Here is a 26,201-nt window from a genome sequence, read left to right as displayed (position 1 = left end):
AGTGATTAAAGAAGCTATTAAAAATACTAATATTACTAAATTATAATGGTATCATTATTTTCCAGAAATGTCTTAATATTATTTCCATTCTATGTATAAGAAGATAATGGTAAACTTTGGTCATAATTTTCCAGAACCTTCTCTTTGTTAACATATATTGCCCTATGTAAAATTTGACATCAGAAATACTAAAAAATAATGTCATGACATAAGAAGAAGGACATCTAGAACACTGCTTTATATTTGTCAATGTATCTTCATAATAAAAAGTTTTAAGGAGCTTGAAAACTACTTTTCACTTTACTGTTTCTTAAGGGACCATGGCTTCACTCTAGAATCTTTTCCAAATAAAATGCAAAACAAGTGTCTTAGAGAAGAGCAGAAAGAACATCAGCAGTCACAGGAAGCTCAAGATAAAGGCAAACTGTGGCTTCTCAAAGACCGAAATTTAGCACGGGAGAAAGAGCAAGAGCGGAGGAGAAGAGAAGCAGTAAGTGAATTTTAGTTTACTGAATCTAACAAAGGAAAGATTTAACAGAGCAGTGTCTTTACATGTTCAAAGATGTATTCTAGGTGGTTCTTCAGTAACAATTACCTCTTTAGTGTGAAGAGTTACTTCTTTAGTGAGGATCAAGTTCATTCTAAAATCAGTACAATTAAAATTTCATAGTCTAATGACACAAGCATAGTATAACAATGGAGAATCAATCCTCGAGCCTTTGGGTTTGGGTTTGAACTTTGTGTTCAAATCCTGGTTCTTCCATTAAATAGGCCTTAGAGCCTGGGCTATTCATTTAACCTCCTTGTGCCTCAATTTCCTTATCTGTAAAGTAGGGATAATAAAGGTAAAAGGTGAAATGAATTTACTTGTATTAAGCACATCTGAAAATGCCTGGCACAAAGGTAAAATCACTTACTGTTATTATTCTTGAAAGACCTATAAACTGCCTGTGAATTGTGGCCAAAAGATATGCCATTTTAGTCAGTGTTTATTTAGTTCAACTCTGCATCAAGTTATATGTCAGTTATATCTTGATGAAACTGGAAACAAAAAAAACAAAAAACCTCTGTTTAAGGTGTCCTTAATATATAAAAAGTGTAGAATTCTTCCATCTATGGATTATTTAGAAATGTGTTATTTAGTTTTCCAAATATTTGGAAATTTTCTAGCTAGTGAAAATAATAGAAAATTAGTAATTTCTAATTGAATTCCATTGTGGTTAGAAAACACACAACATCTTGAATTATTTTAAATTCACTAATAAGACTTGTTTTATGGCCCAGATTGTGATCTACCTTGGTAAATATTCTGTATGCCCTTAGAAGAATGTGCATTCTGCTTCTGTTGGGTAGGGCATTAAACAGGGCAAGTTGGTTGGTAATGTTTTTTCAAGTCTATTAAATTCTTGCTGATTTTCTGCATGTTTGTTCTATCAAATATGGAGAAAGGGCATTGGCATCAATGATGATATAATTATAGGCTTGGCTTTTTACCCTTGCAATTCTATCAATTTTATTTCCTATATTTTGAAATTGTTCTTAGGTACATAAACATATAGGACTGTTATATCCTCTTGATTAACTGACCCCCTTTCATTATAAAATGACTTTTTTATTCCAAGTAATATTATTTTCTCTGAAATATAACAATTTCACCTTTTTTAAGACTAGTGTTGGCATGGTCCAAAAATTTTTTCCATCCTTTTAACTTATCTGTGCTTCATATTTAAAATTATTTTCTTGCAACATATAGTGTAGTCTTGCCTTTAAAAAAAAATTCCAATCTCTGCCTTTACAGGAATGTTTAACCAAGACATTCAATATGATTATTGATATGGTTACATTTGAGTCCATCATCTTATTTTTTATGTGTGTCATCTATTCTTTTTTTCTCTGCACTCTTTTAGATTAATAAGTATTTTTATGATTCCTTTTTTTTCCTTTATTGGCTTATTATAAGTAACTCTTTGTTACTTTAGTGGTTGCTTTATGGTTTATCGTATATATTGATAGTTTAGCTTGTCACAGTCTTTCAACTTATATTACACCACTTCACATTTAGTATAATATCCTTAAAATTGTGTAGTTCCACTTCCTCCCTCCCAGGCTTTAGGCTATTGTTTAAGCAGTCAAATTATCTCTCAAAGTTTAAATGACATTTTAAAAAAACTTGTATTTACTTAGTTACCATTTCCAGTGTTATTCATTCGTTTAGACCTAGATTTCCAAATGGTATGATTTTTCTTTTCCTTTAAGAACTTCCTTCTAACATTTCTTGTGGTATAGGTCGACTGGTGATGAATCTTTTCAGCTATTTTACATCTGAAAATATCTTTATTTGGCCTTTGTTTTTCATTAATTTTGATAATTAGTACTTTATTTTTAAAGTGTTTTAGATTCACAGCAAAACTGAATGAAAGTAGAGTTCCCACATGTTCCTCCCCTTCCCCGTACCAATACAGTCTCTCCTACCATTAACAGCCCACATTAATGGGGTACATTTGTTATACAATCTATGAATTAACATTGCCACACCATTGTCAATCTTGATTTATCAAACAGAGCCCATAGTTTGCATCAGGGTTCAATCTTTGTGTTGTAATTTATGGGTTTTGACAAATGTATAATGACATACATCAACCATTGTGGTACTCTCCCTTTGCTGAAAATTCCCTGTTCTCCCTATGTTCACTCCTCCCTCCTGAACCTTTGCAGCCACTGATCTTTTTACTGCCATAGTTTTGCCATTTCCAGAATGTTGTATAGTTGCAATCTTTAGTGATTCCAGTTACTTTTGTATTAGACCACTTGAAGTTGTCCCATCTCAGACATTATCGTCATCATATCTAGAAGTTTGATTTGGGTATTTTTAATGTTTTTAGTAACTCTATTAAACTTTTGAACAAATAGAATACAGTTATCATAATTGTTTAATGGGTTCTCTGCTAATTCTGGCATTTGTCACTTGCATGTTGGTTTCAATTGATTGATTAATCTCGTTTACAGATAATGTTTTTCTCCTTCTTTACTTACCTGGTAACCATTGATGCCAGATATAAATTTTATCTTGTTGAGTGCTGGACATTTTTGTAATCCTGGAAAGGTCATATGAATTCACAGGTCATACACAAATACTAGTTACAGAAGAAAAAAGTCATTGGCTTTTGCTGTAGTGTTGACTGGGCTTACCAGATGGCTCAGTGGTAAAGAATCCGCCTGCCAATGCAGGAGACGTGGGGTTTGATGCCTGGGTCTGGAAGATCCCCAGGAGAAGGAAATGGCAACCCACTCCAGTATTCTTGCCTGAAAAATTCCATGGACAGAGGAATCTGGTGGGCTGCAGTCCATGGGGTCACAGAGTCAGACATGACTAAGCAACTGAGCACACAGGCACACATGTAGTATTGATTATGATAGAAGTGAACTTCCTAGGAAATAAAACACAAGTTTTATCAGCTTATTTATAACGTGAAGACAGAAACAAACTGTATTGACCAGTGTTGTAATGTATGATGGCGTTTACTTTAGAGCAATATGCTCTTATAGAACAGCAGTCCCCAATCTTTTTGGCACCAGGGACTAGTTTGTGGAAGACAATTTTTCCACAGACTGGGGTGGGGGATGGGGTGCTTACCAGATGATTCAAGTGCATTACACTTATTATGTACTTTATTTCTATTATTATTACACTGTGATATATAATGAAATAATTATACAGCTCACCAAGATGCAGAATCAGTGAGAGCCCTGAGCTTGTTTTCCTGCAACTAGATGATCCCATCTCGGGGGATGGGAGACAGTGACGCCTGAAGTGTGTTGCTTATGTCCAGTCTACTCCATAATTTCGCTTTGGTTGCTGTCACTGCAGAAAATCTTGCTTCACAAAGATAGGATGTTGAAAATGGAACAGGCTTTTCAGTGCTTTTTTGGCAATCTCAGGATATTCTGCCTTGACTTAATCCAGAATGTGGGAAGATTTGAAGTGATCTCAAACTTTTAAGGCCACTGTCATTTGCAATCTCAAGTGGTAATGTGAGCAATGGGAAGCAGCTGTAAATACCGATGAGGCTTCACTCGCTTGCCTGGCATTCACCTCCTGCTGTGTGGCCCAGTTCCTAACAGGCCATGGTGACCTGGGGGTTGGGCATCTCTGTTACAGAACTTTCTACAATTATAGGAATGTGCTTTACTCAATCAACTATAATAGCAGCTAGCTACATGTTATTGAGGACTTAAAACGTGGCTAATGCACCTAAGGAAGTCAATTTTTAATTTTATTGAATTTTAATTTAAGTAGCAAATTTTTACATATATTTTTGAAGTTCTTTATTAAAACTGAATTAGTACTTTACTAGAAGTATTTCTCTAGTGACCTAGGAATTTTTCCTTTTGGTACTCACAAGGGCCTGACTTTAGCTACCCACAAGTGATATCTCAGCAACCTTCCTGCTACCCAACAACCCAACTAGGTAATCTGGTATTTCTAAAATCCCAAGCATTTTTCTGGAACCCACTGAAACGTGACTAGAAGTGCCACCTCTAGCAGCTTGACAATTAAAAACTTGATTTTGGAGCTACCTACTATCATTCTTGACAATCCAAACTCTTATGCTGCAGCTTCTGGACCAGATTGATACTGTAAATGGCAGCAATAACTTGACATCTAGCATAAGCTCCCTAGTAGAGCCTCTGCCAGTTCCCTTGACCCAAGTTTTGATCTCAAGTTTGAATGGTTGAAGTGTATATTAGGACCACTGAAAAAGAAATATCCAGGTTATAGTGTCAAGCTGCAGAGAGCCTTAGTATTTAAATTGTGGTATCTAAGGTTAACTGGTACAGGCAGTATCCAGTTTGATAGCAATCAATATCCACAAATTCAGATTTAGTCAAGATGGAAGAGAATCTAAAATAAAGTACTTTTAAATAAAACAAGTTTCGTTACATATTTTTGGAATTTTGTGGTAAGTCTGGATACTTAAGAGATAAAAGTATCAGTGATATTTAAACCAGGACAGTGTATCCAACATTCACTGGAGCATTAAAATAGAACTTTTGAGGAACTATTTGCTTGGGCTAGACATCTGGTATCCTAATAGCTGGCACTAGGAAAATAGCTGGGGTTAAGATCTAAGAATTTAGCCTTGTCTCTAAATCATATTTTAAGACATTTTGATAGTTTTTAAGAATCACACAACTTCTTATTAATTAAATAACATCCTTTTGGTAGCCAAGTCATAATTCCAAATCTCCCACATACTCAAACAACACTGATTCTCATCCAGGAAGTCAACCAACTGGTTACAAACTGCTGCTACTACTGTGAGCTGTTACTGTTCACTGGTCTTAAAAAAAAAAATTTGAACTTTTCATAGTTGATGTCATTTTACATGTGGCAAAGACTAACTTGTGTCTCACGGACATTTAGAGAAGTCTTCAGAGTATAGTAAGAAAACATTTGTTTCTTTTGTCTTAATTTAGCTTTTCCTATACTTTAGCTTATTTTATTTAGTTTTTTAGCATTTAATAAGCAAAACTGTGCTGAATGTTGTACAGTCAATCTGGTTGCTCTTTATAAATACCTGTATATAAAATAAACTTGGTTAGACAATTTGCCTTAGGTTACACAGTATTTGGCAGAATCATGACTTTAACATTACATATTATAGTTCTCTCACATAGGTAAGATACTAGTTCATTCAGAAAATAATTTTGTGTGTCTAGTCCTGTGTTGCTTAGAGAGATGCATCAAACCATGTAATCTTAGTTCATGTGTAGATTAACACTGAGAACTTTCTTACTTGGAGAGATAGGTTAAACTCGTTCTTTGTGTTCTTATAAGTTTTAATTTTTATTTATCATGTGAACGATGTTTTAACAAAATCAGTAGTTAAACAGAAATTAGAAGTTATATACAAACTCATTATGTTAAATGAAGTGCATTCATTTTCTGTGTTCCAAATATTGCATTATCATTTTCTTATATAGATGTAATACAATGAAGGCATAAACTTTTTAAGTAACATTTATATTTTCTCTTCTTTTCTGCAGATGGCTGGTACCATTGATATGACTCTTCAAAGTGATATTATGACAATGTTTGAAAACAACTTTGATTACAACTCAGTTTTTTAATTAACCATCAACTTAAATGAATTTATAAAAGATTAAAATGCAAATGGTAAAATGATTGCTTTCCAACACCAAGATACCAACTTATATTGTATTTTGACTGCTCTAAGATGATTAAACAGTTTTCACTTACATTTTTTGATAACTATATGTTCATTTTTTTAATGACATAATTTATAGGAAATTTTATAGTTTTGGATACCTAAAAATTGAATAAACTCCCAAATGTTATTCATTTTACCAATATTCTACTGTATATTATAGGTCCTATCTAAGCAATGAAAGTCCAAAAGGATGGTCCCTTCTTGTTTCAAAGATGGTTCCCTCTTGTTTTGATATAGGGATCAAAAAAAATAGTTCTTGTTGAGTGTCTAACTTTGTTTTTTTTTTTTACAGGGAGTTGTCCTTTAATGGAGTTCAGGCCTCTTTTTGGAGTATAGGGCCCTTTTGTAATGTAAATAATGTTTCAATGAGCCATGATTCTGCCTGGGTTTCTTTAAATGACTCTGTGTGGCAAAATGTGCGGCTTACAAGCAGGGTTGTTTTGTTTTGTTAATTTATTATTTTATTTATTTTTTAAAATTGAAGTATAATTAATCTGTAATACCGTGTTAGTTCCAGGTGTACAACATAGTGATTCAATATGTCTGTATATTACAAAATGATCACCATGAGTTTTTAACTTTTAAAACAGATATTTGTCTGCCTTCAGAAATATTTAGAACCTCTTACAAATAACACCTGGTTTCTTTGAGTGTCAGATTACATAAGATTCTCTATTGGTTCTATATTTAAAATTTATATTTATTATCTATGGTTTGAAAGATGTTAAATTTGAGACAAAATAACAGTGAATATTAATTATGTATGTGTCTTTAAGAATCTATACATTTCTTAATATGCATGTGATAGCAATGGATGTCTAAATTTTTACTTAACTATACTAAGTATTTAAATCTGCGAAGTATTTTGTTTCATCACCCTCAAGTTGGAATTATGTATAAATTATGTATATCAGCTTCATGTATTTTAAAATCTGAACTCTTGTAACATTCAGGCACTATTCCAGTATTATCTAAAGTGAAAATTCAAAGTGTATATGTATTATAGAGAGAAAGAGAAAGTTTTCTTGGCTTTATTTATTTTTATAATCAATATGATAATTTTTTGAAATATCTTTAAGCTGTCAACCATTTTAAAAATATGATTAACTAGAGGCTGAAATGGTGGTGATACCTTCATGAAACAGCCAGAATAAAAGTCGTAGTCAAACATATTACACTATATTTTTAACCAAGAAATTAGTATGTATATATTAAACAGTATGCATTGTTATTTTCCTAAAAGAGCATATGGACTTATCTATATATTCTAATTTATATATTCTAATTTCTATTTATATATAATTTATATATATATATATATAGTCTCAGATACATCAGAAACGCATAGTGGTTACCTCTAGGTGATGAGATTATAGGGTTTTGTTTTTTCAATATTTTCTGGTTCATTTAAATATTTATTATGTAATGCTTTTAAGATCTATGGGAAATTTTCCATTTTGAAGAGAATAAAAATACTAAATAAGAATTTACTTCTGTCAAATACACATTAACTCTTTCAACAACTGCCTTTAAATAATAAAACTGCTCAGTGAATGATCTTTGTCTACATGTAAAAAGAAAGTTCAGCTTCATTAATATCCTTTTACACTAAATGGTTTACTTGAGGTTTTACTATAAACCTTTTGAAGAGAGCTATGTTATGGTTATCAGTGTTTAGTTTAACCAATTTAACACTTTAACCTTTGCTCAGTCAGTAAGAGATCTGGCACACTGTAGATAGTCAACAAAATTTTGATAGGCTTGTTTAAGTCAGTTTTGCAGAGAAAATATTGATGTATAACTGATTCTTCCTCAATCTGTACATTATTTCTTAGTAAAAAAACGCTTGGCTTCTCTTAACTTCTTGCATGGATTTTACTTGTTAACAACATTATCTATATAAATCAACCTTTTTGGTTTTTTTTTTCCTCTTTTTTTCTTGAGTTGTTCTGGAAGAGTGGTCCATGGACCAGCTTCATCAGCATCATTTGGGAACATGCAGATTCTCACTTAAGACTCACTAACTCAGAACCTCTGGTATGGGGGCCAGCACGTATAGTTGAACAAGCCCTCCAGTGATACTAATACACACTAAAGTTTGAGAACCACTGCTCTAACTGAATCCTGGCTGTGTCCTGCAGGCTGTCACTTAGCACCTATTTTTTCACTAACAGTTTTCTTACCTTTGGAGTGCTACTTGCAGACTATTCTTTCCTTCCCTAAATACCCCAGGTTTTAAGTTTTTCATGATCATCAGACAATACCACCCATAGTCATTTACCATCCCTGGTTCACTCCTTATTCTCCAGAGATCTTAGTCTCTGTTTCACTGTCACTCTCTTAGCTGACAACTTCTTGTCACTGCCAACAACTGTAACTCTTCTTAGTCTCAATTTCAAGCATCCTAATCTCTCACTACTTGCTGTTATCTTTTCTTACTGTGGATAGGCCCTGACTCCAGCAATCATTAGACCTCACTAGGACCCATAGTCCTTTAATCCTAGTGCCTTTTCATAATATTTCTCCCCTCTCTCCCTCACTTACCCAGAGTCTGTAGTACATTATTATTAATAATTGCTCCCTTGCATATACTCTCAACTCCATTGCTCCATTCTTTGTTGAATTACTTGGCAAAACTCCAGTCTTTATTAATCTTATTGCCTGCTCTGCAGCCATGAAATTGGTTAGAGAAAGGCATAAACCTCCAAGAAAAAGGCACAAATCACTACAGATCCTACAGTCACTAAAAAGATAAAAGGGAATACTACAAATAACTTTATATTCATAAATTTGAAGAAATGGACCACTTCCTCAAAAAACATAACCATCAAAGCTCTATGTGAAATCATCTAAACAGCCCTATACCATTAAAAAAATTGTAATTAATAATTAATAGCTTCTGAAAAAAATCTCCAAGCCCATATGATTTCACTGAAAAATTATACCAAACATTTAAAGGATTAGTACCATTGTAAAAGAGACTCTTACAGGAAAAAAAAATCTATTTCAGAAAATGTCTCTTCCAGAAATTGCCCTATTCTGTAATTTTTGTCAATAGGACAAATTGTATCAATAAGAATACTTCCCAACTAATGAGGCCAGTATTACCCTGATAGTAAAATCAAAGACAGTACCAAAAATAAGTAAAAGCTGCAAACTGTTCTCTCTAATCTTCAGCAAAATACTAGCAAACCAAATCCCACAATGTATGAAAAGAATTATCAACCCCAAAACCCAAGTAATACAAATTGGAAATGAATAAAACTCTTGTTTTTAGTGTGGTTTTTTCCTTAAATTTCTTTAGCTTTAATTTTCCAAAATATTAAATAATGGAAGCAGGAATCATCTATAATTCCAATTTTAAAGAAAATGGCTGCAGTATTTCACCATAAACTATTTTGGGGGGTAATGATAATGTTAAACAGTTTCTAAATAAATTAAGCTTTCAGTATTAGCTAATGAATTTTTGCATGTGACTTTCTACACAAAAAAAAAATCCCAAGAAATGTTAAACCACAGTTAATAAGTGATTTAAGCAGGGTCACAGGATACAAAGTCAACATACAAAAATCTGATCTTCATATGCTAATGAGAATGTGAAAACTTAAAAAATGGAATATCTAGGTATACATTTAAGAAAACGTACAGGAACTATATGCTGTAAAGTACAAAATGCTTATGGAACAAATCAAAGGAGAAAGACCTAAATAAATGAAGTGACCACAGAGTAAAATGTCAGTTCTCAAAAGCACACCCTATCAAAAACCCAAGTTTTTCATAGACAAGTTTATTCTAAAATGTATATGGAATGGGAAGAGGACTAAAATAATTAAATATTGACCCAAAAAAGAATGACATGAGGAATCACTCTGTGTGATATTAAGGCTTCCCATAAAGCTATAGTAATCAAGAAACCAGAGATCAGTGGGCTAGAATAAGAACCTAGAAGTTGAAGCATAAAAATACGCACAATTGATTTTTGACAGAGGTGCAATTCAGTGGAGGGAGGAAGGATAGATTTACAACAAACGGTGCTCAGACAACTGGATATCCATAGGCGAAAAAAAAAAAAAAACCCAGAACAATCTCAACCTAAATCTCACATTTTATGCAAAAATTAACGCAAGATGCATCTTGGACTTAAATGTAAAATAAACCATAAAACTTTCAGGAAAAAAAAATCTTAAGGCTGTATGGTTAGAAAGATTTTCTTTTAGACTTCATACCAAAAGCATGATCCATAAATGAGAGACTGATAAATTGGATCTCTTCAAATTAAAACTTTTGTGCTATGAAAAGATAAGCTACAGATTAGGAACAGGAATTTGCAAACCACTTACCTGACAAAAATATATACAATAACTCTTGACTAAAAATTTTAACTAGAAAGTGGGCAAAAAGACATAAAATTTACTCAAAGCGAATATACATACGGCATACACACATGAAAGCATGTTCACCATCACTGGCCATCGGTGACATACATATAAACCACAATGAGATACCACCATACACCTATCAGAAAGGTTAAAAAAGAAAAATAGTGACAACACAAAATGCTGGCAAGAATGGAGAAAAACTGGGTCACTCATACACTGCTCATGGAAATACAATGGTACAGCCGATGTAGAAACCAGTTTGCAGTTTCTTACAAACAAAACATGCAAAGCCATATGACCCAGCAATTGTACTGGGCATTTATCCAAGATAAATAATAACATTCACACAAAAACCTGTACATAAATGTTCACAGTAATTTTTTTTTGTAATAGTGAAAAACTGGAAACCACTCAGATGTCATTTAATAGGTAAATGGTTAAACAAGTAGTATATACATATGGTGGAATACCACTCAACAGCAAAAAAATAAGAATTGATATATACAATAACTTCAATTTATAAGGAATTATTATCCTGAGTAGGAAAAAAATCCCCTAAGGTCATATACTGTATGATTTCATTTATATAACACTTTTGAAATGACAACATTTTAGCAATGGAGGACAGATTAGTGGTCAACAAAGATTAGGGACAAGGTATAGATATGGTTATTACAGAGCAACGTGAGGTATACTTGGGGTAATGGAATTTGACTTTGGTGGTATGTACACAAAGCTACATATTACATATATGATATAATTAAACACAAAAAATACACTGGATAAAGTATATATAAGTTCTATTATTTCTTTTATGACTGGATATAACTTTTATGTCATTTAAAATGTCAGGGTAAAGAAGGTAATACTCAAAACTAAAAAAATACTAAACACTGTGGTAATCATTTCACAATATATACAAATACCAAGTCATTATGTTGTACACTTAAAACTAATACAATGTTATATGTCACTTATATCTATATTTTCTAAAATTGGGGAATCAGGCTTCTAATTGGGATCTATAAAACTGTAAGAAGCATTTCTCACATCATTACAATGAATTAAAAATCCAGAAATCTTTACATCCGCAACTTTTCTTATATTAATCTGAGGGCTAATATTGCAGGGTTACCTGAAATTTAAAAAGATAATTGCACCAAAGGAGAGACATGACATAAGCACTGGCTCACCTGAGGTAGGTAGATACCACCAAATGCTATATAACCTAGCAACAACAACAATAACAGATCATCTGAAAGTTGTAACAAATTGGTAAAGGCTGGGTGTGGGCTAGCTTGAGAATATAAAACCCTTGGGAGCACAAGAGAAATTTGTAATCACTTTCAGGCTCTTCTCCACAGACCTCCTCAGTACTTACAGAAAAGATTTAGGTGGGGACAGGACTGGATGAGGGTTCTGAGTAAGCCATCCTCTTGATGCAGGCCTAGAAGAGAAGAGCAGCAGATGCAGGAAAAGCACAAAGACTGCCCAGAACCTTTTCCCCCATTTTCCCTAAAAATTATAAACCTTAAGCTTCTGGAGGAATAACAGCAAACTCGTACCAATTTTAGGGCATAAATGAAGACCCCCTGCAACTGGTGGGAAGGAAATAGAATTAAAACTTGAAATCTTGGGAGACGTGCAGGAAATCCATTGTGGGTTCAGACCATTAGAGATATCCTGTCACTGAGGGCAGGGAAGGATCACTGAGAAGGCATCACTGATATCCAAAGACATAGTGCCTGCTGACGTGGCTTAATTATAGGACAGCAGAGAATGCTCCTCACTGCCCTGAGCCTCTTACCATTAGGAGAAAAATGCATTCAATAACAAGTAAAAGCAGTCTACTGCAATTAGAGGTGCAAGAGCATAGAGAGAGTATAACACTACGCATAAAGACTTAAAGGCAAGCATGTAGCAGCTGTTGAGAAAAAAATCACTGGCAAACCAAGATCCACCCTCATGGTACCACCAGAGACTATTGAAAATCTGTGGTGTGCCTAGGATAACTGTAGCAACAATAAAATTCAATTCCATTCTGACTAGATTGATTACACCTCCACATTTAAGGCTAGCAAAAGAAAAAACTGTGTCAATTTCCAAGCTTAAATATATATATATACTTTTGTCTCTTGTTTTATACAAAATGTCTTTCAACAAAAAATTATAAGGCACAAAAAGAAGCAAGAAAAAAAAAATCCTACTGTTAAGAGACAAAGCAATCAACAGAAACGGACTTAAAGATGACACACAGTTTACTATCAGAAAATGTTAAAAGACTATGATTATTACAAGCTGTAGAGGAAAAATAGACAATGTGTGATCAGATAGGTAATTTCAATAGACAGAAATTATAGGAAAAATAAAACACAAGTGCTAGAAAATAAAAAAACATGGTAATAGTTATGAGGAATGACTTGATGGCCTCATCAATAGAATCAACACAGCCAAGGAAAGAATCAGTGAAGCTGAGTTTAGATTAAAAGAAATTACTCCAACAAAAAAGCAAAGAACACAAAAAAGTGGGGCATGGTAGGACCAACACAACAGAATATCCAAAAGCTGTAGGGCAATATTAAAGTCTAACATATGTCTAACTGGAACCTCAGAGACGAGAGAGAGAATGGGAATGGAGAAATATTTGAAGGGACATCAGCTGAAAATTCTCTAAAATTAATTTGTATTGGGAAAAAAAAGACTAGTTTTTCCTTCTCCTTAGTAGGGAAAAGCCCTCAGCTCTTCCTCCTGTGTGTCTAATCACCAAATGTGTGTGGATTCCCCACAAATGAACGATTCTCTGTGACATCATCTAGGTGTCCTACAATGTAACTCAATTCTAAATGTATTGATATCTACCTGGAGATAGTATCAGGTCCCATAGGTTAAGGGCTCAGTCCCATAAGACTGATGCACATTTCAGATGCCAATCATAAGTAGTAGATCCCTAGATTACCCACAACTTGTCTGATGTAGACAAATCAGAGATTCCCATGACCTTTTGCCCCCTGGATTCAGTTATTTGCTAGAGCAGCTTCTAGAACTCAAGGACACATTTATGTTTACCAGTTTATTAAAGGATATAGTAAAGGACACAAATGAAGAACCAGATGATGAGATACATAGGGCAAGGTCTGGCAGGGTCCCAAGCACAGTAGTTTCTGTCTCTATGGAATTGGAGGTGCATCACCTTCCTGTATGTAGATATGTTCACCAACCTGGAAGATCCCCAAATGCCTTCATCACAGAGGCATGATCAATTATTAGCTCCACTTCCAGTCTCTTTCCCCTTTGGAGGAGGGAGGTGGAGCTGAAAATTCCAAGCTTTTAATCACATTTTGATCTTTCTGGCAACCAGCCCCCATCTGGAGCCATTCTGGAGCCCACCCAGAATGTCCTCATTTGAACAAAAGATCCTCCTGGGGCTCTTATCACTAGAAATTTACAAGGGTTTTAAGAGCCCTGTGTCAGATATGAGTCAGAAACCAAATATTAGAATCACACATGCTCTTAGTGCTCTTATCACTTAGAAAATTACAGTGGTTTCAGGATCTGTCAGGAACCAGAGGCAAAGACCAATATATTAATATATTTGCTATTGTCTAACATAATGACAGGCTCAAAAGCACAAATTCAAGAAGCTCAGAGAATGCTAAACAAGATAAATACAACAACAACAAAAAACACCCCACACTAGATATATCATATTTAAACTGCTGAAACCAAAAACCAACAGAAAATCTTGAGGCACCCAAAGGAAAAATAACACAATAGAGAGGAAAGAAGAAAAGAATACAGCAAACTTCTCATCAGAAATTATAAAAATCATGAGTGGAGTAACATCTTTAAAGTTCTAAAAACCCTGTCAACTAGAATTCTATATCCACTGGAAATATTATCAAAATTGAAAGAGAAATACTTTTTCAAGCAAACAAAAAGTGAAATAATTTATTGCCAGCGGACCTGCACTACAAGAAATGTTAAAGAAGGTTCTTCTGGTTAAAGGGATGTGATTCTAGAGGTCTCACCTGTATCTATACAATGAATGAAGAACACTAGATACGCCATTTGTTGTTCAATCACTAACTCATGTCTGACTCTTTGTGACCCCACGAACTGTAGCACGCCAGGCTCCTCTGTACTCCACTACCTCCCAGAGTTTGCTCAATTTTAGTCCATTGAGTCAGTGATGCCATCTAACCATCTCTCATCCTCTGCTGCCCCCTTCTTCTTTTCCCTTCAATGAAAGTATTAAATTCATTTTTATTGTTTATAAATGCTCCAAAAGATAACTTGCTAAAGCAAAACCAGTAGCACTGACAGAAGAGAAATGGGCAAATCCACCGTTACAGACAGATTTCACCATTCTTCTCTCAGCAAGTGACAGAACTAGTAGGCAGAAAGTCAGTAAAGATCTAACAGTCCTGAACAACATTGCGAACCATCTTTAACTAATTGACATTAATGTTACACTCTCACTAAAAACAGCAGAATACACTTTTCAAATGCAGTTGGAACATTCACCAAATAGACTATATTTAGAGGAATAAAGCAAACCTTGACAAATTTACAAGAATAGGTAGTTCATAAGCTATCACATCAGATTTAAAGTAGAAATTAATACTAAAAAGATATCTGCAAAATATTTGGAAATTAAGCTTTTCTAAATAACCCATATTAAAAGGGAAAAATCACAAGAATTAGAAAGTATTTTAAATTGTATGAAAGTTAAAATGCAACACATTAAAATTTATGGGATGCAGTGAAAGTGGCATTTAGAGGAAAATTTTTACCACTCAGTGTTTATGTTAAAACAGAAGAAAAACTCAAATCAGCTACTGAAGTTTCTACCTCAAATTAAATCTAAAGCAGAAGAAAGAACAGGAAGAGGAGAAATCATTTACATTTAAATTTAAATGAAACCTTAAACAAAAAAAAAAGAGAGAGAGAGAAATCAAGGAAACCAAAAGCTGATATTTTTTTTAAAAAAAAGACAATAAAATTGATAAGCCCTCTATCCACACATACCATATAAAAATGAGAAGATGCAAATTGCAAATGTCAAGTGTACAAGAGAATATTACAGATACACACACACACACACACACACACACACAGACCTGCAGATATTCAAGAAGTAACAAGGACATATTATGAAGAACTCTATGGCCAGAGGAAAACAACAGATTGGGAAAGACTAGAGACCTCTTCAAGAAAATTAGAGATACCAAAGGAACATTTCATGCAAAGATAGGCTCGATAAAGGACAGAAATGGTATGGACCTAACAGAAGCAGAAGATATTAAGAAGAGGTGGCAAGAATACACAGAAGAACTGTACAAAAAAGATCTTCACGACCCAGATAATCACGATGGTGTGATCACTCACCTAGAGCCAGACATCCTGGAATGTGAAGTTAAGTGGGCCTTAGAAAGCATCACTATGAACAAAGCTAGTGGAGGTGATGGAATTCCAGTTGAGCTATTTCAAATCCTCAAAGGTGATGCTGTGAAAGTGCTGCACTCGATATGCCAGCAAATTTGGACAACTCAGCAGTGGCCACAGGACTGGAAAAGGTCAGTTTTCGTTCCAATCCCAAAGAAAGGCAATGCCAAAGAATGCTCAAACTACCGCACAATTGCACTCATCTCACATGCTAGTAAAGTAATGCTCAAAATTCTCCAAGCCAGGCTTCAGCAACACGTGAACCGTGAACTTCCAGATGTTCAAGCTGGTTTTAGAAAAGGCAGAGGAACCAGAGATCAAATTGCCAATATCCGCTGGATCATCGAAAAAGCAAGAGAGTTCCAGAAAAACATCTATTTCTGCTTTATTGACTATGCCAAAGCCTTTGACTGTGTGGATCACAATAAACTGTGGAAAATTCTGAAAGAGATGGGAATACCAGACCATCTGACCTGTCTCTTGAGAAACCTGTATGCAGGTCAGGAAGCAACAGTTAGAACTGGACATGGAACAACAGACTGGTTCCAAATAGGAAAAGGAGTACGTCAAGGCTGTATATTGTCACCCTGCTTATTTAACTTATACGCAGAGTACATCATGAGAAACGCTGGGCTGGAAGAAACACAAGCTGGAATCAAGATTGCCAGGAGAAATATCAATAACCTCAGATACGCGGATGACACCACCCTTATGGCAGAGAGTGAAGAAGAAATAAAGAGCCTCTTGATGAAGGTGAAGGAGGAGAGTGAAGAAGTTGGCTTAAAGCTCAACGTTCAGGAAACCAAGATCATGGCATCTGGTCCCATCACTCCATGGGAAATAGATGGGGAAACAGTGGAAACAGTGTCAGAGTTTACTTTTTTTGGCTCCAGAATCACTGCTGATGGTGACTGCAGCCATGAAATTAAAAGATGCTTACTCCTTGGAAGGAAGGTTATGACCAACCTAGATAGCATGTTTAAAAGCAGAGACATTACTTTGCCAACAAAAGTCCGTCTAGTCAAGGCTATGGTTTTTCCAGTGGTCATGTATGGATGTGAGAGTTGGACGGTGAAGAAAGCTGAGTGCCGCAGAATTGATGCTTTTGAACTGTGGTGTTGGAGAAGACTCTTGAGAGTCCCTTGGACTGCAAGAAGATCCAATCAATCCATCCTAAAAGAGATCAATCCTGGGTTTTCATTGGAAGGACTGATGTTGAAGCTGAAACTCCAATACTTTGGCCACCTCATGCGAAGGGTTGACTCATTGGAAAAGACCCTAATGCTGGGTAGGATTGGGGGCGGGAGGAGAAGGGGACGACAGAGAATGAGATGGTTGGATGGCATCACCGACTCGATGAACATGGGTTTGGGTAGACTCCGGGAGCTGGTGATGGACAGAGAGGCCTGGCGTGCTGCAATTCATGGGGTCGCAGAGAGTCGGACACGACTGAGCGACTGAACGGAACTATGGCCAGAGATTCAACAACTTACAAGAAATGGATAAAATTCTTAAAAAATATGAACTATCAAAGAGGAAATAGATCGTATGAATAGTTCTATAAGTATTAAGTAAATTGAATTGTATTTTAAAACCTTTAAAAAAGAATTTAAACAATAACAACTCCAGGCCTACATGCTTTTTTGGAGAATTCTACCAAACATTTAAGGAACAAATAATACCAATTTTATATACATTATTCCATAATATAAGAACAGATATAGATGCAAAAATCATCAACCAAATATTAGCAAACTGATTTCAGCAATATATTAAAAATATACTATGTCATGATCAATTGCAATTTATCCTGGGAATGAAAGACTGGTCCAACATTCAAAAAATTTATAGGTAACCACATCAGTAGATTAAAAAGGAAAAACTATGATTATCTCTAGAGAAACAGAAAGCCCTTTTACAAAATTCAACCCCTATTTGTGGGGAGAAGAAAAAAAAACACCTCTCAGAAACTAGAAATAAAAAGGAACTTCCTCAATATGATAAATAGCATCTTAAAAAAAAAAATCTTCAGGGAATTCACTGGTGGTCCAGTGGTTAGGACTCCCTGCTTTCACTGCCAAGGGTGCAGGTTCAATCCTTGGTCCCAGTACTAAGATCCCGAAAACTGTGCAGCATGGAAAAAAAAAAATACTTGAGCTAATAGTATGCTTTTTTTTTTTTTTTAATAAATTTATTTATTTTAGTTGGGGGCTAATTACTTTACAATATTGCAGTGGTTTTTGCCATACATTGACATGAATCAGCCATGGGTTTACATGTGTTCCCCATCCTGAACCCCCCTCCCACCTCCCTCCCCATCCCATCCCTCTGGGTCTAATAGTATGCTTAATAGTAAATGACTGAATGGTTTCCCCTTATGACTGAGAACAAAGTAAAGATTAACTATTTCTACTCAGTATTGTATTGGAGGTTCTAGTTAGTGCAATAAGTGAAGAAAAATAAAAGGCAAACATATTGGAAAGGAAGAAATAAAACTGTCTCCATTCACAAATGACATGATTATCTATATAGAACATCCCAAAGAATTTTTCAAAAAGCTACCAGCACTAAAAAGTAAATTTAGCAAGGTCCAGGATCTGAGACAAAAAAAAAAAAAAATCATGTAAGCACCTAGAATTAGTAAGTAACTGGAAATTGAAAAGATAACATTTACAATAATATTTTTTTAAAGAAATACTTAGGTATAAATCTTACAAAATACATGCAGTATTTGTATGTTTAAAACTATGAAAAACTGATAAAATAAATCAAGTAGTGAAGTGAAAGTCACTCAGTCGTGTCCAACTCTTGCAACCCCATGGACTATAGCCCGCCAGGTTCCTCTGTCCATGGGATTCTCCAGGCAGGAATACTGGAGTGGGTTGCCATTTCCTTCTCCAGGGGATCTTCCCGACCCAGGAATCAAACCCATGTCTCCTGCATTGCAGGCAGATTCTTTACTGACTGAGCTAGGAGAAAAGCCCAAATAAATCAAAGAAGACTCTAAATAACTGGAGAGACATATGTTCATGGGAATCCTGGCGAGCTGCAGTCCCTGACGTTGCAAAGAGTCGGACATGACTTAGCAACTGAACAACAGTGTTCTGAATAACTCAATATTGTTAAAATATTAGTTCTCTCAAAATTGATTAACAGATTCAATGGATTCCAATCAACAATTTTTGTCAAAATTGACAAGCTAGTACTAAAATTAAGATCATGGCATCTGGTCCCATCACTTCATGGGAAATAGATGGGGAAACAGTGGAAACAGTGACAGACTTTATTTTTGGGGGTTCCAAAATCACTGCTGATGGTGATTGCAGCCATGAAATTAAAAGACGCTTACTCCTTGGAAGGAAGGTTATGACCAACCTAGATAGCATATTTAAAAGCAGAGACATTACTTTGCGAACAAAGGTCCGTCTAGTCAAGGCTATGGTTTTTCCAGTGGTCATGTATGGATGTGAGAGTTGGACGGTGAAGAAAGCTGAGTGCCACAGAATTGATGCTTTTGAACTGTGGTGTTGGAGAAGACTCTTAAGAGTCCCTTGGACTGCAAGGAGATCCAACCAGTCCATCCTAAAAGAGATCAATCCTGGGTGTTCATTGGAAGGACTGATGTTGAAGCTGAAACTCCAATACTTTGGCCACCTCATGCGAAGAGGTGACTCATTGGAAAAGATCCTAATGCTGGGAAGGATTGGGGGCAGGAGGAGAAGGGGACGACAGAGGATGAGATGGTTGGATGGCATCACCGACTCGATGAACATGGGTTTGGGTAAACTCCGGGAGTTGGTGATGGACAGGGAGGCCTGGCATGCTGCGATTCATGGGGTCGCAAAGAGTCGGACACGACTGAGCGACTGAACTGAACTGAACTGAATACTAAAATTTGTATGGAAAAGTAACTAGAATAGCCAAAACAATTTTGATAAGGAAGAACAAAGTTGAAGGACTCATACCACATGAGTTGTAGACTTACTCTATTACTTTATTACTTTTGATAGTCATGACAAGTGTGTATTGGGATTTCCCTGCCAATCCAGTGGTTAAGACACCTCTCCCCCAATGCAGGAGGCACAGACCAGGGAACTAAAACCCTGCATGGCTCATGGCACAGCCGCAAAAAAAGGCAAGTGTATACTGCAGAAAATATAGACATATAGATAATGAAACAGACTAGAGGGTTCAAATATAGTCCCACATGTAAAGTGATTTTCAACAGAGGTGCAAAGGCAATTCAGTAGAGGAAGAATATTCTTTTCAACAAATGATACCAAAATAATTGGATATCCACATGGGAAACATCAATGTCAACCCATACTTTGCATCTTATGCAAAAATTAACTCAAAATGGATTATAGACCTAAATACAAAACATAAAATAAATCTTATAGAAGGAAATACAGGTTGGGGGGCACTTGCTGACCTTAACTTAGGTAGAGATTTCTCACATGCAAGACCAAAACTACTACATATAAAAGAAAAGTGATAAATTGGATAAAATCAAAATTAAGAAATTGTGCTCTTCAGAAGTCCTTAAAAATGAAAAGACAGACTGGGAAAACATTTGCAAATCACATGATGTGTGATAAAGCATTTGTATCCAAAATACATAAGGAACTTTCAAACTCAGCAAGAAAATAAGCAACCCACTTTTCTAAAAAATTGGTAAAAGATTTGGACAGCTGCTTTGTCAAAGAATAATATATTCAAGTGGCACACAAGTATATAAAGATACCCAACATTATTATTATTGGGGAAATGTGAATAAAAATTCCAATGAGATACCACATTACACAACTCTTAGAATGGCTAAAATCAGGATTTTTTGTTTTTTTAACAATATTAAGTGCTCTCAAGAATAGGACCTAACAATAACTCTCACACATTGCTAGTGTGAATTAAACTTGCAGCCACTCTGGAAACCAGTTTGATAGTTTCCTATAAAGTTAAATGCATACCTCACTGACCCAACAATCCCACTTCTAAGTGTTAACTCAAGTGAAATGAAAACTTACATGTTCCCACCAAAAACTTGACATCAGTGACTTTATTCATAACCACCAAAAACTGGGAAAAAACTGAAATATACCTCAATTGTGAACTATTCCATAAGCAAGTATGGTACATCCACCTAACAAAAGATTAATAATAATAAAACAATATATGTAACAGCATAGTTGAGTCTCAGATATATCATGCTAAACGAAAGAAGCCAGAAGCTAGAAGTTGAATACTACATGATTCTATTTACACAATCTTCTTGTAAAGGAAAAACCCAGAGGGACAGAAAAAAGACCAGGGATTGCCAGAGGCTTGACTTCATAACCAGACACCTAGCTGGTCAGATAATGACTCAGAACCTTGATGGAGAATAGCAACACCTTCAGATGAGCTTTGGGAATGAATAAAGAAATGTCTTTCGGGTGGTAGGAAAATCGTTTACTGCTCCCTCTCCCCCCCCATGCGCCCCATAATTCCACGATCCAGAAAGAAGGCCTTAAACTGGGGGACAAGGAGAGGATATGAACACTGGTCAAAATGAATGGCTCTTCCTCCCACAGTACCTAGGATGGTTTGGGAAAGTCTCACCTTCATTTCCCCCACAGTTTATCAGTTTTGAAATGGGGCTTTACAGCTTGCGGAGGAAGGCCGGCTCTCCCCCATTGCCTATCCGGTGCGGACCTCGCAGCGCTTGGGATTCGCAGTGCGCCGCTCCGGGGCTGGGCGCGGCCGTCCCGCGCGCTCACCGTGAGTGTGGTAGCCCGGGGCTGTGACAACGGACCCGAGCTGGGCGCTGCAGCACGGGGACCCGCGGGGAGGCGTGCGCGGGGCAGGCGACCGCGGACCGGCTGGCGGGTCTGACGCACCGCCGCGCTCGCAGTCTCGCTCCGGCTGCAGAGTGCGCGCCGCTGCTTCCCGCGCCTCGGAAGCGTTGCGTTGCGGGCCGCGCCGCTGCCGCCGCCCGATGGCGAAGCTGCGGGATTGCCTGCCCCGCCTGATGGTCACGATCCGGTCCCTGCTCTTCTGGTGCCTGATCTACTTCTACTGCGGGCTCTGCGCCTCCATCTACCTGCTCAAACTTTTGTGGAGCATCGGCAAGGGACCCACGCAGACATTCCGGCGGGTCGCTCGGGAACACCCCCCCGCGTGCTTGAACGACCCCTCTCTGGGTACCCACTGCTACGTGAGGATCAAGGTGAAGGCGGGCGCGGGCCCGGCGCTATCGCGAGGGAACGTGACGGCCGTGAGAGCAGAGGCCTCCGGGCTGATCTTTGCATGACGCCCAGCCCAGCGTCCCCTAGTGTTCTCGGGGCTAGTAGGGCGCGCTGCAGGGACGGAGAAGATGCCCGGGGATGCTAGAGGGTCGAGGTGCCACGGGAGAGGGTCAGGGGGTTGTGTGTGTCGTTATGGTCCTTGCATGTGTGTGTGAGAGAGTCTAATAATCTGGGTCCTGTTATTACTGTCCCCTACTGCTCCACCGCAACAACCTTCTCCAACTGTAAGGGGAAGCGGTCGTCTGTCACCTTTTTGCCCTTTAGAGCTCAGATAAGCTGTAGGGAATTGTTTCTGGTGGCACTCTATTGTCTCAGGAGATGGTCCTTGCCCAAATTTTAGAGATTTGGACAGTAAATAGACTTAAGTCATTGCAAATCAGGAGTTTATTCAGATCAGCAGAATGGAGCATTCACAGATGACCTAAGCAACATCAAACAATAAATAAAATGGTGCATGTTTGTGGAGAAGGAAGCAGCGCTATGATGCCAGAGACCAAAGGAATGGCACAAAAAGTAGATGCCAACTATTCATGCAGACTCTTTAATTGTCCATGCTTGTCCCAAGCTTTCTTACAGCCCACGATTATTTTATTTCCTGAGGCTCCAGGTGGTGAAGGGAGATGATTTTTATGATGCACCCTACAAGTCTGACTCACGGGCCTTTCAAAAATAGCCTCCATGAAGGGATATTTTTGTCACCAGGTCTGGGGTTCCTGTTAGGAGCTAGATTGCCCTGCAGCTGGAGTTCAGACCACGGACAGGCATGTCCTTCTTATCCTGCAGTTGACATGAGAATTAAATGAGTTAATATTTGTAAAAAACAAGTAAACTAAAACCAAAAATCTTATAACAGTGCCCGGTACCTAGTAAAATGAAATGAAATATTTATTCACCAAATCCAATCAAGTTCCTACAGCCTTTCATCTTCCAAGACTCACCACCAATAAAAGAAGTTGTTGAACTTCCAGGAAGGCATTCTGCAGTAGAGGGTAGAAGTCAGAGTTGTTATGTTCATCCTACCTGAGGGGGAAAATCAGTTTAAGAATCATTTGGAATTCATCACAATGAATCTCTTCTGACTCTGGCCACTTAAAAAGTTTCCGCAGAGACCTAGAACCAAGGAATAGTAAGAGCATTGTCCTGGGCAGTAGGACAAGATAGAGGTTCTAGCCACAGGCCTGCTCCCAACCATCTTAATGACCTGTAGTAACATCTTTGGACCTCAGTTTCTAACTCTGCAAAAATGATAGGGTTGAACTAGATGAGCTTTAAGATTTTTTTCACATCTGGAAACCCAATTACTTGGGTTATATGATGTAAAACCTAGTCAGTCTCTGGGTTTTGGTTCTTGTTTTTTTTTTACCTCACTTCCTTCTGAGTTTTTGTGTTTCTTTCTTGCTCCACTTTCCTTTCTTCTATTTGCTCTGTATTTGCTATATTTCTGTCTCATTTCTATGATTTTTGTTTCCCTTGGGCAATCTTGTCTCCCATATGCAGAGCAAAGGTTTCAGCACTGAGAGCATTCAGCTGTTAGACATACACTGACATGACATGAGGAGCAGGCAGCCAGGGGAACTGTGCATGCAACTCTCAACTGAAAATAATGTGGGAGGGAGAGAACTAAAAATAAGGAAAGGAGGTGTGAATTATATAACTGATGGCACAGCTCTTGACAGGCAAGCTGAGAAAAGTATATGACTAGGAGGTAAATAATGGCAGGAATATAAATGCAGATCAGAATTATTTACTTGTCCTGCAGAATTTGAGTGAGATGAAGTGTGACACATCAGTAATAAAATTATAACTGTTTCAGAAGCTCATAATATAGATAAATTGACCTTGTAAGTAGAAGGGAATGTCAACAAAAGCGAATCTGTTAATTTACCCTGCTGATAAACTGTGGTTATTTTTTCTTTCTGAAAATTAATAATACTTATTTTATCTCTTGATATTAAAAATAATGCAGGTGAAATTTTTAATGGAATGGAAATGCTAATTGTGCTTTTACAGTCAACACAAAGTATCACTGAAATCTCATGCACTCTATTTCCTACTGCAGGATTCGGGGTTAAGATTTCATTATGTTGCTGCTGGAGAAAGAGGCAAACCACTTATGCTGCTGCTTCATGGATTTCCAGAATTCTGGTAAACTTAGCAACAACTTTTTCTTTTGCACTAAAGATTTGGCTTACTATAGTGTCATTTTCTTGTAGTGATTTTTAACAGACCCCATGCTATGATCAAGTGCTGGCCTAGAGTTATTACTCCTAAGTGTTCCTCAATCACAAGAATGATATTCCTTCTGTTTTAAAGAAACATGCATATTGTTATCCCAAATTTATTTATTTTTGAGAATTAAAACAAGTATCATTTAGTGTTTCAAATTTTTGAAATAGTCAGTTGCAAAACAGTTTTTAACTTTTTATTTTATATTGTAATATAGCCAGTTAACAATGTTGTGATACCTTCAGGTGGACAGCAAAGGGACTCAACTATACATACACATGCATCCATTCTTCCCCAAACTCCTCTCTCATCCAGGTTGCCACATAACATTGAGCAGAGTCCCCTGTGCTATACGGTAGGACTTTGTTAGTTATCTATTTTAAATATAGCAGTGTGACTCAATGTTGTGTGGCAGCCTGGATAGGAGGGGAATTTAGGGAAGAATGAATACGCGTATATGTATGACTGAATCCCTTCATTTTTCACCTGCAACTATCACAATATTGTTAAAGACTAAATTAGTATTGCAGTGTGTAGATATTGATCCCAAACTCCCTGACTATCCCTTCTCCCTATTTTTCCCCCTTGGCAATCATAAACCAGTTTTTGTAGTACCTACTGATGGACATGAGTTTGAGCAAGCTCCAGGAGATAGTGATGGACAGGGAAGCCTGGTGTGCTGCAGTCCATGGGGTTGCAAAGAGCCGGACACGACTGAGCGACTGAACTGAACTGTGGACAAAATGCAACACTGGGTGGTAAAGGAGATTCGAAAGAAACCAAAGAATTAGAGTGCCTATTACTTGGCAGCCTTTGGTAAGGCTTGGGTGAGGGGAAGGCAGGAGGAGAAGAGGGCTCATGGAAACTGAAAAAGGACTCTTTGCTATGCACATAGCAACAGGCTCAGATGAATTCAGGACAAATTAAGGATCAGAATATTTCATGTGGAGAAGAAAACCTATAGCCAAAAATACACAGTTGCTAGTTACCTACGGGAAAATACTCTGTTCTCCTTTGAACCCCACAGAACCAAATAAGTACAGATGAAACAACACATGATGAAACTTTTAAAAAATGAATATCTTTTAAAAGATGGTACATATTAAAGTGGTAAAAAGAAAATCAGATTTTTGCTAGCCTAGGGTTATGATCTTGAAATGGAAAAATGGACCAAAAAATTATATTCTCTAAACTGACTTAAATGTAGAATGTGTGGTATGTTTTTAAAGTTCTAGCACAATGCCCTGTCCCCAAATTTCTCCTTTACTTTTGCTCTTAACACCTAGAATTCCACATTACATATTCCTCACTTCCTTTAGAATTTTAAAGATTTTGTGTCATCCGAATTGCTAATTTAAAATGCATCTAGCTCTGAAAGAGTATTTAGTTAGTACTTTCAGAGTAAAAGGGCCTTTATTAATAAATGCTTTGAGATTGCTAGTGCACTAGGAAGTGTTAGGCATTGAAGAAGAGAATGGAGGAGGGCAAAAACCCATCTAGCTCATCATTTTTCTAGAGCAAAAAGTTTATGACATGCATGCATGCTAAGTCACTTTAATCGTGTCTGACTCTTTACAACCTCATGGATGGTAGCCCACCAGGCTCCTCTGTCCATGGGATTCTGTAGGCAGGAA

The 26,201-nt window shown here is 36.8% G+C and overlaps 2 protein-coding genes and 1 long non-coding RNA gene across 52 annotated transcripts in view; 2 read left to right on the top strand and 1 right to left on the bottom strand.

Moving 5' to 3' along the window:
* Positions 1-6,609, top strand: part of BRDT (bromodomain testis associated) — a 57,920-nt gene extending 51,311 nt beyond the window's left edge. For 41 of the 50 annotated variants that reach the window (XR_014052607.1, XR_014052621.1, XR_014052615.1 and 38 more), the window contains 2 exons: positions 316-490; positions 6,049-6,263. Coding sequence is in view for 29 of the 50 variants with exons in the window: in XM_081486404.1 (XP_081342530.1) it covers positions 316-490; positions 6,049-6,132 (259 nt within the window). In the remaining 21 variants the exon portion in view is untranslated. Of the gene's footprint in view, positions 1-315; positions 491-6,048; positions 6,264-6,525 lie in introns of those variants that run through there. The other 9 variants (XR_014052601.1, XR_014052603.1, XR_014052608.1 and 6 more) reach the window with 1 other exon arrangement.
* A 2,025-nt stretch (positions 6,610-8,634) lies between these two features.
* Positions 8,635-22,244, bottom strand: LOC145504945 (uncharacterized). The gene is made up of 2 exons (XR_014052625.1): positions 21,656-22,244; positions 8,635-12,059 (listed from the first exon to the last, which is right to left on the bottom strand). It is a non-coding gene; the product is annotated as an uncharacterized LOC145504945 (long non-coding RNA).
* EPHX4 (epoxide hydrolase 4) overlaps positions 21,725-26,201 on the top strand; it is a 34,777-nt gene continuing 30,300 nt past the window's right edge. The window contains exons 1-2 of the mRNA XM_081486446.1: positions 21,725-22,262; positions 24,401-24,486. Coding sequence (XP_081342572.1) covers positions 22,032-22,262; positions 24,401-24,486 — 317 coding nt within the window. The 5' untranslated portion in view covers positions 21,725-22,031. The remainder of the gene's footprint in view (positions 22,263-24,400; positions 24,487-26,201) is intronic.

Source organism: Giraffa tippelskirchi, chromosome 5 (genome assembly GCF_054371585.1).
Source record: "Giraffa tippelskirchi isolate mGirTip1 chromosome 5, T2T-mGirTip1v1.2.pri, whole genome shotgun sequence".
Taxonomy (NCBI): domain Eukaryota; kingdom Metazoa; phylum Chordata; class Mammalia; order Artiodactyla; family Giraffidae; genus Giraffa; species Giraffa tippelskirchi.
The sequence above is the reverse complement of the archived record's forward strand: the minus strand, read 5'-3'. Positions and strand labels throughout refer to the sequence as shown.